The 13,452-nt window shown below is 50.4% G+C and overlaps 1 protein-coding gene across 1 annotated transcript; it reads right to left on the bottom strand.

The window, feature by feature from the left end:
- Nucleotides 1-752: 752 nt before the first annotated feature.
- On the bottom strand, nt 753-12,424 carry ZMYND10 (zinc finger MYND-type containing 10). Its single transcript, XM_038773037.1, has 12 exons — nt 12,215-12,424; nt 10,426-10,534; nt 7,567-7,683; nt 7,049-7,102; nt 6,029-6,166; nt 3,983-4,071; nt 3,589-3,689; nt 3,086-3,258; nt 2,785-2,910; nt 2,223-2,344; nt 1,898-2,023; nt 753-1,532 (listed from the first exon to the last, which is right to left on the bottom strand). The coding sequence occupies exons 1-12, from the start codon at nt 12,295-12,297 to the stop codon at nt 1,391-1,393; spliced, it is 1,380 nt and encodes a 459-aa protein (XP_038628965.1). The 5' UTR covers nt 12,298-12,424; the 3' UTR covers nt 753-1,390.
- Nucleotides 12,425-13,452: the final 1,028 nt, after the last annotated feature.

Below are 13,452 nucleotides of genomic sequence, written 5' to 3'. Positions count from 1 at the left end.
CCCGGGGGACAGGGGAGAGTGGGAGGCGACCCGCAGTTCCCGCCTCCTTTCGAAGGGTCCCGGGCCGTGGCTCCGAGGGCGGGGCGGGGGCCAGGGGCGGCCCCTCGGACCGAGCCGACAAGAAGCGGCCCCCCGGAGACGTGGCCCTGCAGCCCGACCCCTCTCCGCACCCGGGAGCCGGAGCCAGAGTAGCGCAACGGAAACTCGAGACCTTGAGGGGAACGGGGCGGGGGCGGGGGGGAGAGGCACAGAGACGGTGAGACAGTCTCGATCTGTCTCTATAGAGAGAGAATATGTGTAGGTAAGAGAAGACTTCATGGGGGGCAGGGGGAGAGAAGTGTGTGTGTGTGTGTGTGTCAGCAAGCCCAGGACTGAGCGAGGGAGCAAAAACATGTGCGTGGGAGTCATCCCACCTGGGACAGAGATGGCACTCAGGGAGCGCAGGCGAGAAAGCACGGTGGCTGGAAGCCACTTGCCAACTGCCACTCATTTCTGTGCCTAGATCTCTGTGACTCTGTACTTCGAACCCGGACTTGGCTCTCCGTAGGGCCCCGGAGGACCTGCTCTGCTTTTCTGGAGCGGGGAGAGCCAAGCCCCCTTCCCTCTCTAGGAGCTGAACAGCCTCTGGCTTCAGGACAGCATTACACATGTCTTCCATCCGCAAATCCGGGCTCCACCCCTGGCTCAGAGTCAGTGGGACGCTAAACCCCATCCCTGGGCTGTGGGGGAGAAACAATTGAAACAAATACTTCTTTCTCAAGGGAAATGGTTTATTGTGCCACAAAGAGAGCCAGAGCCACATCCCCATACTACCCAACTCAACCCATCGGCCACATCCGGCCCCTCCTTCTTCTGTCCCATCAGCCAGTCTCCTTCCCTACAGGGCTAAGCCGCTTTCACTCTGGAGGGGAATCTTTCCCAGGGAGAGCAGGGTCATGGTCTCCGGCTGAAGTTTCACCCGCTCGTTGCCCAGGGTTTGCAGTTCTCGTTAGTGACGTGAGCCACCCTCCTCTCCCCCAAGGCTGGCCCCCTCCACGGAGAGTTGAGAGAGGAAGTGGTGAGGAGCCGTAAGCAACCACTTAAAGCAGGGCCCCCGATCCACTCAAGAAGTGAGGGTAGGTTGCTACGGGAGGTCTTCGAGGAAGAGGAGGAGGATAGGAGGGGGAGGGAAGGTATAGGGAACCTGGGTTGGGCAAGAAGGACGGACTATGGGAATGGCAGCTGAGCAAAGTACTGAACAGTTTTCCCTTAAGCGGGAGTGGAGCTGTGGCAGTGGTGCGGTGGGAGAGGGGGATGGAAAGAGTGAGGAGGCCCAGAGCCAAGCTTGGAATATTTATGGCCAGAGGCCTCAGGCAGAGCTAGGGAAGGAGGGTTTGCTAGCTGGGGGCCCCTATGGCTGAGCTGTTGATTCAGAAGAGGGTTGCTGAGGCACTTCTGTCTCCACTTTGAGCTCCTCCTTTAACTTGGTCAGGGCCTCAGCCATCAGATCACAGGTTTTGCGGTGCTTCTGCCAGTGCTTCACTTGGCACTCCCTGGGCAGAGGAGAGGAAAGAGAAGCCTGAAGGCTCAGGACCAAGACTGGAGGAGGCTTGAATTGGGGTGTGGTCGGGAAGGGCCGAAAATGAAATGAGTGGGTGAGTCTCAGCGGACAGGGCCTGTGCCTCAGCTGGCGTCAACTAAGTCTCTTGGCAAAGTGGCCAAGAATTGAATGGGCCTCGGAGGGGAATGAATCCCAGTGACGGGAGGAAGAACACGGGCCTGTTCCGGAAATTGGCACGATCCAGGTCCAAGGGCTCGGAGCTGGAGCCATGGCCCATTGCTGGGATCGGGTATCTGCACCGGCTTTCTGATGCCCACAGCTAGGGCACAGATGAGGAAAGATGTGGCGGGCTCTTACCGATTACAGTACCACTCGTTCTGGCAACGAGAACAGCGCTTGGTGGCCTCAGAGCTGCACAGAGCACACTTGGGCTTCTCAGGAGCCAGAGCCTCCAACATGTCCAGTTTGTAGGTGTCTGCCCACCTGCAAGAAACCATGCTGGGCTGAACATTGCAACAGGAGGGAGTTCAAGAGCTGGCTAGGATGCATCCTGGTCTCCGGGCAACCCAAAAAGCCATGCCGGTCCACAGCACAAAGTGTGTGTTGTGGGTCTGCCTCTGCCTGCCCCAGTCTCTGAGTCTCTGACTCAGAGGTTTCTGAGTCTCTGCCCTCGAGCCCTCACCTCTGTGCCTGCTGTCGCAGGTCGCGCTCCGAGAGGCTGAAGATATTCTTCAGTTGGTACTTGGCAATGGCCTGCCACTTGCCCTCATTCTCCCGTTCCAGGCGGTTCCAGATTTCGGGGATCTGTGGAGGTAGCCGGAGAAGGAGGGGGAAAAAAGTCATTGCAGAGGGAGGGAGGGAGGGGATAGAGGGGCCTGAGATGAAAGTGACATAGAAATTCTGGTTTCTGGGGTCTGAGGAGGAAGAGGAGGTGTTGAGGAGGAAGCGTACTTGAGAACCTTTAGGTGGCGAGCAGACGGGGGAGTCAAGTGAAACCTTGGTGTCTCAAAAATCTTGTCTAGGTTTCTTCCTCCAGTGTCACGTTTAAGCCACAGAGCTTAATGACTGACTGTCAAAGCAGTTGGGCTGGTCAGGGCCTGCTTAACCTCCCTTGAGAAGCTTCTGCTCCCCGGGAGGGCAGCCTTTGGTCCATGGGGGTAGGGTTCGGGCTTTGGGTGTGCTGCTTACTTAGACGGGTCACCGGCTCAGAGGGTCCGATCCCAGGGGTTGAACCCGAAGGATACCTGTTCCAACACCACGTCCTTCTTGGGCGGATTGGGCTCTGTCACTGCCAAATGGCTCAGGAAGCGTTGCAGTTCCCCCAGGATGGGCAGCTGGTCAAGCAGCACATCAGTGAGGAAAGCCCGGAGCTGAGAATAAGTTGAGGAGAAACCTTGTGAGAGAAGAATCCAGGCTGGGTATTCCCACGGTTGGGAGACAGAGAGCGATGCCTCAATCCTCGAGGCTCTCTGTTCCGTGGGTTCCCCCCACCTCCCTCCCCCGCCTGAAGAAAGGCAGCTCTCTGGCCCTGCACCCTCTCGGTACCTTCAGCAGCTGACCCTTGTTGAAGCTGGTATAATTGTACTTCTGCTGGCACGCAGGACTGAGCAGCAGGTTGTACAGAGCGATCCACACTTGCCCATCCAGTTTGGATATCTTCTGCTGGTCTTTCGGGGCCATGACTTGCCATCGGCCATTCTCAAACCTTTTGAGCTTGCCTAGAGGAAAAGGGCAACGGAGAGGGTAAAGAGGAGTCGAAGGGGATGGGATGGCTCGGTCGGTGTGTCCTAGAGGCTGTGGGGCATCACTAGGCGTGAACTGGGGGGAGAAAAAGCACCCTCACAAAAAGCTGGCCAGAGAGGCTCCCTCCCCCGGAAAAATCCTCAGACCCCATAGGAAAGACCTCAGTTGTTCCACACTCAATCAATCAATCGTATTTATTGAGTGTTTACTGTGTGCAGAGCACACTCCTTCCCACCCCATTGTGGGCCCGTCCAACGAAGATCAGTACTCTAGTTGGAAGTGTGACTTATCATGCTGAGCCCTACCTCCTTCCCACTGGCTCCACGGACAGTGCTTCAGTAGTTCCACCAGGAGACAGGGCACATTGTGGGTATTCAGCATCCGGGTCACTGCGCTCAGGGGCAAGCTGGAGAGGGCAAATCAAGGAGGACCCTTCCACCTCCATCCAATTTCACACCAACCCAATATCCAATGTACTCTTCCTCGGCGAAAGGATGCCCCACTACGGGATACTGTGTCTCAGACACTGTCCCACCAAATGACACTAGCAATAATAATAATAATAACATTTGTTAAGCACTTACTATCTGCCAAGCACGGCACTAAATGCTGGGGTAGGCACAAGGTAATCAGGTTGGACCCAGTTCCCGTCCCCCAGGGGGCTTCCGATCCATTCAGCTCAGGTCTGAAATCACTCACCTACTGACGCTGTCTGTGATGTAGCGCAGTACGGAAAGGGCCTTCAGTGAAATCTCAAACTCCATCACCTGGGCTTGCTTCTGCAGTTCCTGAGGGAAACCAACCAATGCTAAATTTGGGCGGGGAAAGTGTTGGGTCACTAAATACCAGAAGTTCTCCCGTTGCTGCCCAATCCGACCTTCCCCAGACCAGCTTGAGGGTGGGGCTGGAGACGGGGCTTGAAGAGCAGAAGCTCCTCTTCTTCTGGGGCTGAATGCATAATCCATAATTTTATCACTCAGCTATCAGGGGGTGGGGGTTGCTGGGAGGGGTCTAGGCAACCCCTCTCGGTGATTCCAGATTCCTGCTCCGGCTTGGCTGGTAACTGGTGACTGTCCTCCATTGCCGCAGCTTGCAGCCCGGGCCATCACCCTCCCCACCGCTGCCTGCAACAGCCCCCTCATCGGGCAAAAACTCCTCACCCTGGGCTTCAAGGCTGTCCATCACCTCGCCCCCTCCTACCTCACCTCCCTTCTCTCCTTCTCCAGCCCAGCCCGCACCCTCCGCTCCTCTGCCGCTAATCTCCTCACCGTGCCTCGTTCTCGCCTGTCCCGCCGTTGACCCCCGGCCCACGTCATCCCCCTGGCCTGGAATGCCTTCCCTCCGCACATCCACCAAGCTAGCCCTCTTCCTCCCTTCAAGGCCCTACTGAGAGCTCACCTCCTCCAGGAGGCCTTCCCACACCTGTCCTCTCCTCCTCCTCCCCACCCCCGCCTTACCTCCTTCCCCTTCCCACAGCACCTGTATATATGTATATATGTTTGTGCGTATTTATTACTCTATTTTATTTGTATTTATTCTATTTATTTTAATTTGTTAATATGTTTTGTTTTGTTCTCTGTCTCCCCCTTCTAGACTGTGAGCCCACTGTTGGGTAGGGACCGTCTCTATATGTTGCCAACTTGTACTTCCCAAGCGCCTAGTACAGTGTTCTGCACACAGTAAGCGCTCAATAAATACGATTGAATGAATGAATGAATAACCAAAGGGGTGCCACAGAACAGGTCCCAGAGAGGACAAACTCCTGGCTCAAATTAAGTCCTGACACGAGCCCATTAGGGCTCAGACCTCCCTGGCCCTTAAGGCAACCACCGAGAATTTTTCTTTAAGGTATTTGTTAAGTGCTTACTATGTGCCAGGCACTGTACTAAGCGCTGGGGTAGATTCATTGATTCATTCAATCGTATTTATTGAGCGTTTACTGGGTGCACAGCACTGTACTAAGCCCTTGGGAAGTACAAATCGGCAACATATAGAGACGGTCCCTACCCAACAACAGGCTCACAGTCTAGAAGGGTAGATACGAGCTAATCAGGTTGGACACCGTCCATGTCCCATGCGCGGGGCTCACGGTTTTAATCCCCATTTTACAGATGAGGTGACTGAGGCAACAGAGAAGTTAAGTGACTTGCCCAAGGACATAGAGCAGACAAATGGCAGAGCTGGGATTAGAACCCAGGTCCTTGAGAAATTACCGCCAGAGCTGATTGGGGAGGCTTCCACCAAACCCCTTTCCTGGAGCTTTTCTATCTGGGGCTTCCAAAGAGTGAGCTGGAGAGAGAGAGAGGTAGCCCAGCAGTCCATTCCGCAAAGCCCACCTAAACCTGGTTATCAGCCCTATGGTACTTACGGGGCTACACCTTTGATCCTAAAAAAATTACCCAGGTCGAGTGACCTTTGTAAATATGTACAAAGCCAATGGTCAGCAGTTTCTGCTTGCAGTGAAGGCAAATGGGTAGCTATTTGTGATTTTTGAGCCCCTAAACCCTTGGCTATTTGTTCCCCACCCACCCCTAGCACTTCTTCATAATGTATCGCTTCCCAAAATCTGTAATTTATTTTAGTGTGTCTCCCCCACTAGATTGTAAATTCCTTGAAGGCAGGAATCATGTTTACAATCATGTTGACTAACTCAAATGCACTCTCCCAATTCTCCTAGCAGTCTTACATAGCCCAGATCTCTCCTGCTGGCCTGTGCCATGCAGAGAGCCCCTTCCCTTCCCAAACCTGCATGGGTTTCCCATCAGGGAGCTCCCTGGGATCTGAGGTTTCTGCCTTGGTGCTTCCTGCCACAACCAGTGTGAGTTTTCGATGACAGTAGTCAATCAAGTCCAGGATGGTGTCCTCAGCCGAATCACATATCTCCTAGGAGGCAAGAGAGAAGGGAGAGGGGAAGGAGCCAATTCTTCCAGCCAATGCAAAGTGAAGAGGGCCTAGCCCCAGGGGCAACAGACTGCCAGTGGTCTCTCCTTAGCCACAGCCCCAAACCCAAGCAGAGCACTAAGCACCATGTGGCAGTCATATTACCATTATCAGCTCCACCGAGAGCATTTATTGGGCATCTACTGTGTTAGAGCACTGTACACTTCCAGCTCTGCCACTTGCCTGCTGTGTGACCTTGGGCAATTTACTGCTCCGTGCCTCAGTTTCCTCACCTGTAAAATGGGGGGTGAAATATTCATTCTTCCTCCCACTTAGATGTGAACTCCAGGTGGGTCAGGGACTGTGTTGGCTCTGCATCTATTGTATCTGCCCCAGTGCTTAGTACAGGGCCTGGCACATCATAAGCACTTAAATACCACAATTATCATTATTCTGCTATAATATACATTTTCATGACATGATTTGTATGTAAAACAAGAGGCCTTCCCTGACTAAGCCCTCATGTCCTCTTCTCCCACTCCCTTCTGCATCACCCTTGCACTTGGATTTGCTCCCTTTATTCACCCCTCCCTCGGCCCCACAGCATTTATGTACATATCTGTAATTTATTTTTATTTCTATTAATGTCTGATAAGCTCGTTGTGGGCAGGGAACATGTCTATCAATTCTGTTATATCGTATTCTCCCAAGCTGTTAGTGCAGAGCTCTGCACAGTAAGTGCTCAATAAATATGACTGATCGATTGATATGCTGCTTCTCAACTTAGGTCCAAAGCCCCAGACACACGGTGGCTACCTGGACCAAGTTTTTCCCCTTCAAAGGGACTGGGCAGGGAGTGGGATGGGGAGAGCAAGGCCGACTCACCTTGTGGAAGAAGACTGTTTCCAGGAGGTTGATGATAGAAGCCTCATGATGCACCTGTATGGGGGAAGAGCCTGGGTTGGTACTCCCACCACCCCAACCTCCTCCCCTTGAGGAGGAATCCTAGTATATCCTGCAAGCTCTCTGCTAGGTCTCTGTCCTGATCAATCAGTGGTATTTATCGAGTGCTGACTGTATACAGAGCACTCGGGAGAACAAAACAACAGAGTTGGTAGACACAATCCCTGCCCACGAGGAGCTTACAGTTTAGAGGGGAAACAGCATTGCTACTTAGGATTGGGAAGAAACTGGGTTATTACTGTAGCAGTGCCAGCCTTACCTGATCTCTGAGGATCTGATCTTTGCCCCTGGCAGAATCAAGGCCCCTGATGGGCTCAGCCTTCTGAAAGAGAGTCTTCTTGCTATGCTTCATAGCACAGAGGCCCTGCCTTGCAGGACAGCCCGAGCCAAGCATAAAGGACAGGTAGAAGGGGAGGAATTGGGGTTGGTTCTGCACTCACCACCATGTAGATGGGAAAGGTGTTCTGGGGTCTGAAATCTTCCAGCTGACACAGCACGGGAAACACCTTTTGCTTCCACATCTCCACTGAGATCAGCTCCTCGATCAGTATCGGGATCTAGAGGGAAAATGGTGAGGAGGAAGGTTGAGGTCTTCATCTTGAGGAGTTTGACTCCAGAAAAGGAAAAATCCTCAGTACCATGAGATCCTAAGGAAGAGGCTGTACAGGGAAATGGTTAGAGCACACGACTGGGAGGGATTTAGCAGTCCTGGGCTCAGTTCCTCTCCCCCTGCCAACCCCACTGCTTGGCCAGATGACTGAGGCAAGTCATCTAATCTCTTGTACCTCAGTTTCTTCATCTCCTCTCTTTCCCTGAGGACTTCAACATCCTCACTGAGGGTCGAACCGCCCCCTCTCACCCCCCGCAGCCAAATGCTTCCACACACTACTGACATCTTGTTCCACTTCTCACATTCCCAGGTCGTCAAAGGAGGAAAAAGAATTCGGGGGGGAGGGAGCTGGATGATAGTAAGGAAATAAGATCAAATGGTATATGTCTGCCAGCTGGGGAAGAGCAGATAGAGAAGGGCCCATCATTTCCTGGGAGGTTAGTAAATCGTGTTCCCTGGGAGACGAATCAATTAATCTGTCAATCAGTAGTACTGAGTCCCGGTTGCATGCAGAGCACTGTACTAAGCACTTGGTAGAGTAGGACAAAAGTAAAAGACAGTCTCTGCCCTCAAGGAGTTTACAAGCCAATGGGGGAAGACAAAAAGGCACAAATTATTTACAAAGAGTGGGAGGAGGAGAAAGGGTAATGCTCCAGCTCTTGATAGCAGGAGCACGGAAGGATAAATAGGTGAATAAATTCATATAAATCAGCGTATACATAAATGCTTAGTATTGTTGTGCTAAGGGCACGATTGATATGACTTCATTCATTCATTCATTCAATCGTATTTATTGAGCGCTTACTGTGTGCAGAGCACTGTACTAGGCGCTTGGGAAGTACAAATCGGCAACATCATCATCATCATCATCATCATCAATCGTATTTATTGAGCGCTTACTATGTGCAGAGCACTGTACTAAGCGATTGGGTAGTACAAATTGGCAACATATAGAGACAGTCCGTACCCAACAGTGGGCTCACAGTCTAGAAGGGGGAGACGGACAAAAAAAACCAAAACAAGTAGACAGGTGTCAATACCATCAGAGTAAATACAATTATAGCTATATACACATCATTAATAAAATAAAGAGTAATAAATATGTACAAATATACACAAGTGCTGAGGGGAGGTAAAGGGAATAGGGCAGAGGGAGGGAGGGGGGCGATGGGGAGGGGAGGAGGAAGAGAGGAAAAAAGGGGGGCTCTGTCTGGGCATTCACATTCAGACTGATGGTATTAATAACATAATAGCATATCCTTAATAATAATGGTATTTGTTACGCTCTTACTATGTGCCAAGCACTGTTCTAAAGGCTGGGGTAGATATAAGATAATCAGGTTGTCCCACATGGAGCTCACAGTTTTAATCCCTATTTTACAGATGAGGCAACTGAGGCACAGAGAAGTGAAGTGACTTGCCCAAAGTCACACAGCTAAGTGGCAGAGGTGGGAAGATAATTACTGGAGAAAGCTTCCTGGAGGAGGTGGGTTTTCAGGAGGGTTTTGAAAATGGGGAGAGCTGTGGTCTCGTGAATTTGAAAGGGGAGGAAGATCTAGACTGTAAGCACGTTATGGGCAGGGGACATGTCTGCTAACTTTGTTGTACTGTACTCTCCCAAGCTTTCAGTACAGCGTTCTGCGCTCAATAAATACCACTGATGGTGATGTTCTAGGCAAGAGGAAGGCATAACGAGATGGAGGTAGGAGAGTTGAGAGCGAGGTAGAATGATAAAACTCGTTTAGGAGGGAGTGAAAACTGTGAACTGGGGTGGGGTGTGAATTGGATTGTGGTGTGTGAACCGGGTTGTGGCTCGGCGTGTGAACTGGGGTGTAGCAGTTGAAGAGGGCCGGTAAAACAACAGATCTAATGGGGTACACTGAATCAATCAATCAATCGTATTTATTGAGCGCTTACTGTGTGCGGAGCACTGTACTAAGCGCTTGGGAAGTCCAGGTTGGCAACATATAGAGACAGTCCCTACCCAACAGTGGGCTCACAGTCTAAAAGGGGGAGACAGAGAACAAAACCAAACATACTAACAAAATAAAATAAATAGGATATGTACAAGTAAAATAAATAAATAAATAGAGTAATAAATATGTACAAAGCCAATGGTCAGCAGTTTCTGCTTGCAGTGAAGGCAAATGGGTAGCTATTTGTGATTTTTGAGCCCCTAAACCCTTGGCTATTCGTTCCCCACCCACCCCTAGCACTTCTTCATAATGTATCGCTTCCCAAAATCCGTAATTTATTTTAGTGTGTCTCCCCCACTAGATTGTAAATTCCTTGAAGGCAGGAATCATGTTTACAATCATGTTGACTAACTCAAATGCACTCTCCCAAGCATTTAGTTCAAAGCTCTGCCCAGAGTAAGCACTCGATAAATACGATACTCTAGACTGTGAGGCCGTTGTGGGCAGGGATTGTCACTGTTTATTGTTGTATCGTACTTTCCCAAGCGCTCAGTACAGTGCTCTGCACATAGTAAGTGCTTAATAATACGATTAAATGAATGAATGACTTTATGATTGTTTTGAAGAAAGGAGGGTCGTGTGCTGAGCATTATTTTAGAGAGATAATTCAGGCAGCTGAGTGTAGTGTAGACAGGAAGGGGAAGAGGATGTGCCTAGATCGCATGCTCTCGCCGCCTTTGAGCTCTGTAGCTCAAGTAGCTCTTTCAATGTACCTTGCCGTGGTTGACTAGCAGCTCCTGGATGGGCTCTCCCTGGCTGACTGTAGCATCCAGGATGGCCTGCATGTTCAGCTTCTCGATGTACTCATGCTGTCGGCACCACCTGACCAAAAGGACGGAGGGAGAAAAGAGGTAAACTGGAACCGCTACCCAAGTTCATCCAGCTCTCGGAAAACAAAATATGGTATTTGTTCAGCCAAGCACTGTTCTAAGCGCTGGGGTGGATACAAGGTAATCAGGCTGCCCCACGTGGGGCTTACAGTCTTAAGAGTCTTACTGAGAGCTCACCTCCTCCAGGAGGCCTTCCCAGACTGAGCCCCTTCCTTCCTCTCCCCCTCGTCCCCCTCTCCATCCCCCCATCTTACCTCCTTCCCTTTCCCACAGCACCTGTATATATGTATATATGTTTGTATATATTTATTACTCTATCTTACTTGTACATATCTATTCTATTTATTTTATTTTGTTAGTGTGTTTGGTTTTGTTCTCTGTCTCCCCCTTCTATCAATCAATCAATCAATCGTATTTATTGAGTGCTTACTGTGTGCAGAGCCCTGTACTAAGCGCTTGGGAAGTCCAAGTTGGCAACATATAGAGACGGTCCCTACCCAACAGTGGGCTCACAGTCTAAAAGGGGGAGACAGAGAACAAAACCAAACATACTAACAAAATAAAATGAATAGAATAGATATGTACAAGTAAAATAAATAAATAAATGAATAAATAAATAGAGTAATAAATATGTACAAACATATATCATCATCATCATCATCAATCGTATTTATTGAGCGCTTACTATGTGCAGAGCACTGTACTAAGCGCTTGGGAAGTACAAATTGGCAACATATAGAGACAGTCCCTGCCCAACAGTGGGCTCACAGTCTAAAAGGGGGAGACAGAGAACAAAACCAAACATACTAACAAAATAAAATAAATAGAATAGATATGTACAAGTAAAATAAATAAATAAATAAATAGAGTAATAAATATCATCATCATCATCAATCGTATTTATTGAGCGCTTACTATGTGCAGAGCACTGTACTAAGCGCTTGGGAAGTACAAATTGGCAACACATAGAGACAGTCCCTGCCCAACAGTGGGCTCACAGTCTAAAAGGGGGAGACAGAGAACAAAACCAACCATACTAACAAAATAAAATAAATAGAATAGATATGCACAAGTTAAATAAATAGAGTAATAAATATGTACAAACATATATACATATATACAGGTGCTGTGGGGAAGGGAAGGAGGTAAGATGGGGACGAGGGGGAGTGAGCCCGCTGTTGGGTAGGGACTGTCTCTATGTGTTGCCGACTTGTCCTTCCCAAGCGCTTAGTACAGTGCTCTGCACACAGTAAGCGCTCAATAAATACGATTGATTGATTGATTGACTGATTGATTGATTAACCCCCATTTTCCAGATGAGGCCCAGAGAAGTGAGTGACTTGGCCAAGGTCACACAAGCAGACAAGTGGCGCAGCCGGGATTGGAACCCAGGTCGTCTGACTCCCAAGCCCTTGCTCTTGCCACTAAACCAGGAGGGTCCTGGACTTTGGGGAATTACTGAGTGGGCCCCACATCTTGGAAATCTGACCCTGGGATTCTAACTCTTCCAAGATCCTATCCAACTTGTCCCATCATCTTGAGGAGCCATTTCTCTGCCCCCCCGCGGCTCCGAACTCCCCAATTCCCTAATGAACCGCTTTTCCCTCATCCCTGCCACCCTTTGTAGTCCCCGTCCCACCCCCTACCCCCCGACCCCCGGGGCCCTCCTCACTCCTTGGAGCCCGTATCCCGCAGGCGGAAGATCCGCAGGTTCTGGATTAGGACTTCAGCCTCTCCGGGCAATAACAGCTCCATGTCTCCGGTCCTCGGTTGGGGAGGGAGGGATGGGGGAGAGGAGAGTCCTTGAAGTTAGGCGAAAGCGGATTAGGGGAAGGGGAGAGGGAAGAGACGGTTGGAAACTCCCGGGAAAAGTTAAGGCCGCATCCCGTTACCATGGAGACGGCAACGCGCCTCACGCTCTGCGCCTGCGCGTGAGCCCAAGCGTTCCAGGACAGGCCGCCCCCCGAGCGCCACCTGCTGGGAGTTCGGAGAAGCGCCCTGGAGGCGGCGGCCTGCCTCCTCACTGCCTCGTTAATAATAAGGAGAATAATGGTTTTTGTTAAACGCTTCCTCTGTGCCAAGCACTGTTCTAAACGCTGGGGTAGATACAAGGTCATCATTCATTCAATCGTATTTATTGAGCGCTTACTGTGTGCAGAGCACTGTACTAAGCGCTTGGGAAGTACAAGTTGGCAACATATTCATTCAATCGTATTTATTGAGCGCTTACTGTGTGCAGAGCACTGTACTAAGCGCTTGGGAAGTACGAGTTGGCAACATATTCATTCAATCGTATTTATTGAGCGCTTACTGTGTGCAGAGCACTGTACTAAGCGCTTGGGAAGTACAAGTTGGCAACATATTCATTCAATCGTATTTATTGAGCGCTTACTTTGTGCAGAGCACTGTACTAAGCGCTTGGGAAGTACAAGTTGGCAACGTATTCATTCAATCGTATTTGTTGAGCGCTTACTGTGTGCAGAGCACCGGACTAAGCGCTTGGGGAGTCCAAATCGGCCACAGGTAGAGACGGTCCCTACCCACCACCGGGCACTGTACTAAGCGCTTCGGAAGTACCCAACGTGGGGCTCACAGTCTTAATCCCCATTTTACAGTTGACTTGCCCAAGGTCACACAGCAGACAAGTGGTGGAGCCGGGATTAGAACCCACGTCCTCTGACTCCCAAGCTCTTGCGCTTACCACTAAGCCACGCTGCTTCTCGTGGTAATGGTATTTGCTAAGCACTTACTATGTGCCAAGCACTGTTCTAAGTGCTGGGGTAGATACAAGGTAATCAGGTTGTTCCACGTGGGGCTCACAGTCTTAAGCCCCATTTTACAGATGGAGTAATTGAGGCACAGGGAAGTTAAGTGACTTGCCTAAGCTCACACAGCAGACAAGTGACGGAG

Source organism: Tachyglossus aculeatus, chromosome X1 (assembly GCF_015852505.1).
Source record: "Tachyglossus aculeatus isolate mTacAcu1 chromosome X1, mTacAcu1.pri, whole genome shotgun sequence".
Taxonomy (NCBI): domain Eukaryota; kingdom Metazoa; phylum Chordata; class Mammalia; order Monotremata; family Tachyglossidae; genus Tachyglossus; species Tachyglossus aculeatus.
The sequence above is the reverse complement of the archived record's forward strand: the minus strand, read 5'-3'. Positions and strand labels throughout refer to the sequence as shown.

Coding starts and splice junctions, on each gene's coding strand:
- ZMYND10 (XM_038773037.1), bottom strand. CDS start 12,297: ATGGAGCTGTTATTGCCCGGAGAGGCTGAAGTCCTAATCCAGAACCTG. Junction 10,535..12,214: donor CGGGATACGGGCTCCAAGGA/GTGAGGAGGGCC, acceptor CCTTTTGGTCAG/GTGGTGCCGACAGCATGAGT. Junction 4,072..6,028: donor CTGATGGGAAACCCATGCAG/GTTTGGGAAGGG, acceptor GGTTTCCCTCAG/GAACTGCAGAAGCAAGCCCA.